This window comes from Octopus bimaculoides, chromosome 25, assembly GCF_001194135.2.
Source record: "Octopus bimaculoides isolate UCB-OBI-ISO-001 chromosome 25, ASM119413v2, whole genome shotgun sequence".
In the NCBI taxonomy this organism is placed as follows: Eukaryota; Metazoa; Mollusca; class Cephalopoda; order Octopoda; family Octopodidae; genus Octopus; species Octopus bimaculoides.
This window is the reverse complement of record NC_069005.1, coordinates 17682563-17688206: the sequence shown is the minus strand read 5'-3', so window position 1 is coordinate 17688206 and position 5644 is coordinate 17682563. Positions and strand designations below refer to the sequence as shown.

The window sequence follows — 5644 nt, the reverse complement described above, 5'->3', positions numbered from 1 at the left end:
ATATAAAATCAATAAAACATATATCAGAAAAGAAGCACACTGCCAGATCATTGTACCATATTGACTGCATCAGCAATAGTGTTACCAACAGCATACACAGGCCCGGAACCTATCAGAGATATACTAGGAGTGCAAATATAGCTTCATCTCAAGTTTGTTTATATATTGTATCAGCCAGTACATCTTTCAAATGTTGCTTCTGCAACTACCAGTCATCCTTCAGAGTCCAGAAGGATGGTTTGTCACATCCCTGGCCTGCTATGTGATCAAAGATCAAGAGACCCCATGTGATATCACTTGGAAAATACTAGATCATCCAGGCCCATATATTAATGGGTGTGGCCATTGCAAAATCTGCATTGCGGAGAGAGCCAAAATTCTTAAGGACTATACTAAACCTGGCGCGTTAAATAGTCACAATGGAGTTTTCTCTAAATGTGTCCACTTCTAGCGCTACCAACTAGAAAATTGGATCTCCCTGTTTGCTGGTTAGGCATTTTCATGTCTATAAGGGTTGTTTTATCTTCTGGTTCAGAGGAGACAACCTGTCCTCATTAATGTTCTTGTATGTTGAGACTTAAATCTCGATTTCTGAGCGTTTCTTCACATCCGCAACTTACAAAGTTTAAATTTTTGTCTTTGTATAGAGTCTGATGAGCTCTATACAAAGGCTTTGGCTTTGTGGATAGAAAACCTTATTTTATTCCATACGGGTAGAGATATAGGAAAAATAGAAGTTGAATGCACTGAGAATAGTTAACATATTTTTTATTAATATATTTGAAGCTTTAACTGGTTTCACAGTTTACACTGATTTTTAAAAAGTTCAAATAGAAAGACGTGGCTCATGTCACAGCTGCCTTGTTTCTGACTAGTGTTTGAAGTTTGCCCTGTCTTTATAGGGAGTTCATGGCTCAAATTAGTATATGTTTTGAATAGGATTTGATTGGTAGAGGATAGTCACATGACTGGTCTTAGAAATTTTTGTAGGTTCCCCACTACGTCCATGTGTTAGTATCATATATAGGCATGTTGATGCAAACAGGAAAAATAGAACTCAAAATATGAGTATATGTTTATTTTTATCAATATTTAGCAGAAGCAACAGTGACTCAAGTTCCAAGAGTTTTGTGCATTAGCACTTATCAAACTACATATACATTTTTTTTTTCCTGCTATTCGACACCATCATATCACAACACAAAATGTCCAACCACTAAGCTAAGAAATTCTCTCGCTTTTTAATCGTTTATCATTTCTCTTCATTCATTTATTTAACTTGTATTACTAACATGCTAAACGCTCCTTAAATTCAGTTTGTAACCCTTAGGCGAAGCTAGCCTGTACTTACATTTCTTTTTCACGATGCACCCCTCCTTTCCCACTCACCAATACTGGAAATCCCCTATGTTGCATGCCGGTAATCTCTTCTCTTTACTGTGAAATCTCTTCCCTCTTCTTTCATACTGAAAACCTCCACAGAGCTCTGCCTTACTTCTGCATACCTCTGTCCTTCCCTCCCTTCCAAACCATCTTCCTCTCACCCTCTCCCTCTTTTTATCGCCCCTCACTCTCTCTTTCTAGATATATATATACATACATATATATAATGGACTAACCCAACCAAATAGCAGCACATTTACTTACTTAATTCAACATTGCCATATTTATTTCTATATTTGCAGCTGCAGCAACGCTTATATTTACACTGCTTACCTTACTCTCACCCCCAGTAGTGGTAACAATTTTAACTTGTTTGAATGATAAGAGCAACTGTTATCACATGTTTGGTATCAAATGATCATGGAAACCTTCTTTTCAGGTGCTAAATAACATCTCTCCTTCCCATGTTTCCTACCACATTCCTTTCCCAGTTTTCAGAGTTGGCACTGTAAATGTAGGCACAATGTAGATCTAATGAGATTGTAGAGATGCTTGAAAGGAGGCATGTTCATGTATGTTGCATCCAAGAAGTTAGGTGGAGAGGAACTTCAGACAGGTTCCTCAAAGGCAAGACACATTGATATAAAATCTTCTGCGAAGGTAACTGTGGTGGAGTAGGTGGTGTGGGCATACTTCTTGCTGAGAAATGGGTGGATAAGTTCATAGAGGTAGTCAGAGTGTGCAATAGAGTACTTAAGCTCAGGCTAGTCTTGCAGAATAGCATAGCTACAATTATATCTGCCTATGCCCCAGAAGCGGGCCTACCAAATGAACAGAAGGACCACTTTTATGATATCCTCCTGCAGACTACCTCTAAGACGGATGACAAGGATCTCATCTTCATGGCTGGGGATTTCAATGGGCATGTCAGATGGCAGCCCAGTATTTTCCATGGTGTTCATAGGGGCCATGGAATTCCTTTCTGAAACAAAAAGGGAACAAGGCTACTGGAGTTCTGTGATGCGAATAACCTTTGATCTGCAATACCAACTTCAGGAAGCCAGCCAGCCACCTGATAACCTATCAATCAGGTGACTCTGGTAGCCAGATACATTTCATTCTCACCATACCAAGGGATGCATGGTTGCTCTTCAATGCAAAGACTCTCTCTGGTGAAGAATGTATCCCTTAGCAAAGACTAGTCATTAGCGACTTTTGACTCCAGGCCAAAAGGCTGCCGAGATGCAGACCAATCTGAAAAAGAAGGAAACTTAACGACCATTCATATGGTCAGAGATTTAGGGACATTTGATTTAGGAGAAATTTGATGGGAGAGAAGAGCAGCTACAAACCTGTGATATAGAAGGCAATGTGGAAATCCTGCAGAACAGCTTGCTGAGTGCCACAGACCAAATTTATGGCAGCGCAAAGTCCCTTCCAGACCCAGGGTGAAGTGGTGGTGGAACAATACTGTAGACAGGGCCATTAAGGCAAAGAAACAGGCCTGGAAAAGTGGGGGCAGCAAGGAACTGTATCAGATAGCCAGAAGGGAAGCTAGGAGACAAGTATATCTATACAGGGGAGAAGCAGAAAAGAAGTTTGCCTATGTACAACACCGTTAGCACCAACGAACTGAGGTATTTTGGATTGCAAGACAGTGTGCGAGAGAAAATTGTGACATCATAGGAGAGAAATGTGTCCACATGGATGATGGTGCACTTGCTTTTAATGGGTCTGCAAAGAAAGAGGCTTGGAGATGCCATTATGAAAGACTGCTGAATGTGAAAAATGAATGGAAAGAAGAGAGTCTGCCAAATGTTGATCGAACTGAGGGACTAGCTATTTGAATCGACAGTAACTTGGTAGATAAAGCAATTAAGGATATGAAGGCAGGGAAAGCCCCTAGCCCATCAAGTATCACCGCTTAAATGCTTAAAATATCTGGTGGTGTGGGTTATGGTCTCATCACCTTTATTGTAAATCAGGTGGTCAATGAAGGAGTCATGCTCAATGACTGGTGTAGCAGCATCACAGTCAACTGCTACAAAGGTAAACGTGATGCCTTAGATAGAAATAATTACAGAAGTATCAAATTGTTGGATCAGGTGATGAAAGTTACAGAGATAGTTAGTCTAGATGAAATGCAGTTTGGTTTTGTGCTATATTTCTGGTAAGACAGCTGCAGGAGAAATACCTAGCCAAAGATAAACCTCTGTACTTGGCCTTTGTTGACTTGGAGAAAGCCTTTGACAGGGACCCCCAATCCCTTATCTGGTGGTCAATGCGGAAACTAGGGATAGATGAGTGGTTGGTGAGAGCTATACAAGACATGTACAGGGATGCTACCAGTAAGGTGAGGGTTGGCAATGAGTACAATGAAGAATTCAGGGTACATGTATGGGTTCACCAAGGATCAGTGCTCAGCACCCTCTTGATCATCATTGTCTTCCAGACAATAACAAAGGAATTCAAGACAGGTTGCTCCTGGGAGCTCCTCTGTTCTGGCGATCTTGCTCTTATAGCAGAATCACTACCAGAACTAGAGAAGTTCCGGGTATGGCGGCAAGGTCTAGAATCAAAGGGCTTTAGAGTTCACCTAGCTAAAACAAATCGCAAATCCTCTCAGGTAGATAGCCCTGCTCAATCTGTAGAAAAGGTGTAGGTAGAAACTCCATAAGATGCACCCAGTGTAAGCTTTGGACACACAAAAGGTGCAGCAACATCAAAGATAAGTTAACAGTGAAACTTTTGTATGTGGAAGGTGCACAGGCATAACAGATGCTGAACATGTGCAGAAAATAGACTCCATCAACTGCCAGGGGGGAAAAGCTAGAGGTAGTAGATAGCTTCCAGTATCTTGGTGACTAGGTTAGTAGTGGAAATGATTGTTCCAATAGCTTAGCTGTGAGAATAGGATTAGGCTTGAAAGAAATGAAGCCAATATGCTTTGCTGGATGTGCATTGTCTGTGTGCATGTTCGATAGAGTGTAAGCATCTTGAGAGAAAAGCTAGCTATAAGAGGAATCAGATGTGGTGTGCAAGAGAGACGACTGTGCTAGTATGGTCATGTGATGCGTGTGAATGAAGACAGTTGTGTAAAGAAGTGCCGATCTCTAACTGTGGAGAGAACCTGTAGTAGATGTAGACCCTGGAAGACATGGGATGAGGCAGTGAAGCATGACCTTCAAACACTTTGATCCTCACAGAGGCAATGACTAGTGACAGACCTTTGGTGATATGCTCTGCTTAAGAGAAGCCATCAAGCCAAATGCAACCATGCTGGTGGCATGTAAAAAAGTCAACCATTGAACGTCGGGCCTCACGGAGGTAAAGTGGCTGAGTACCTTTCAAGCATTGGGCCTGATGGAGGCAAAGTGACTGAGTTCCTTTCGAGTGGTGGGTATCATGGAGGCAATGTGCATAAGTTCCTTTTTGCGCATTGGGCCTCATGGAGACAAGGTGGCTGAGTTCCTTTTGAGCATTGGGCCTCATGGAAGCAAAGTGGTTGAACTCCTTTCGAGTGTTGGACCCCACAGAGGCAATGACCAAGACCTTTGGCATTATGGCGTGCTTGAAAAGAAGACCCATCAAGCTGAGCAAAATTGCAATCATGGCAGATACCAGTGTCACGCAAATGGCACCTGTGCTGATGGCATGTAATACCATCCATTACTCTCTCAGAGTGGTTGGTGTTAGGAAGGGTATCCAGCCGTAGAAAACCATGCTAAATAAGACTGGATCCTGGTGCAGCCTTCCAACATGCCAGCCCAGTCAAACTGTCCAATCCATGCCAGCTTGGACAACGGACATTAAATGATGATGATGAGTAATTATCTTACCTAATGACTTCATAGAATTATGTTGTATGAAATAATACTTACTAACATACTACTATATGTATGTGTACATTCACATACATGCATATTTGCATACATATACTCATATACTCTTTCACTCTCTCTCTCTCTCTCCTACCTATTGATATTTCCACAAGTCTGTTTCACTTCAAATTACTATAACTATGTGTTTGTTTGTCCACAGGAGTTTGAGTCCCAGGAAGATGGTGTCAGTTCAGAACAGTGGATATTATATTTCAATTCAGACAAAGAAAAGACCAAATTTATTAACAAACTCATGTACTGTTGGAAGAAACTGTTTCAGGTAATTGTCACCTTTCATTTGATTATTGTTTGTATACGTGTGTGTGTGTGTGTGTGTGTGTGTGTGTGTGCGTGTGCGTGCGTGTGTGTGTGTGTGTGTG

At 41.4% G+C, this 5644-nt stretch overlaps 1 protein-coding gene across 1 annotated transcript in view; it reads left to right on the top strand.

Moving 5' to 3' along the window:
• Positions 1 to 5644, top strand: part of LOC106872571 (pleckstrin homology domain-containing family M member 2) — a 192258-nt gene that overhangs the window by 180607 nt on the left and 6007 nt on the right. The window contains exon 15 of the mRNA XM_014919604.2: positions 5425 to 5544. Within this exon, the coding sequence (XP_014775090.1) occupies positions 5425 to 5544 (120 nt within the window). The remainder of the gene's footprint in view (positions 1 to 5424; positions 5545 to 5644) is intronic.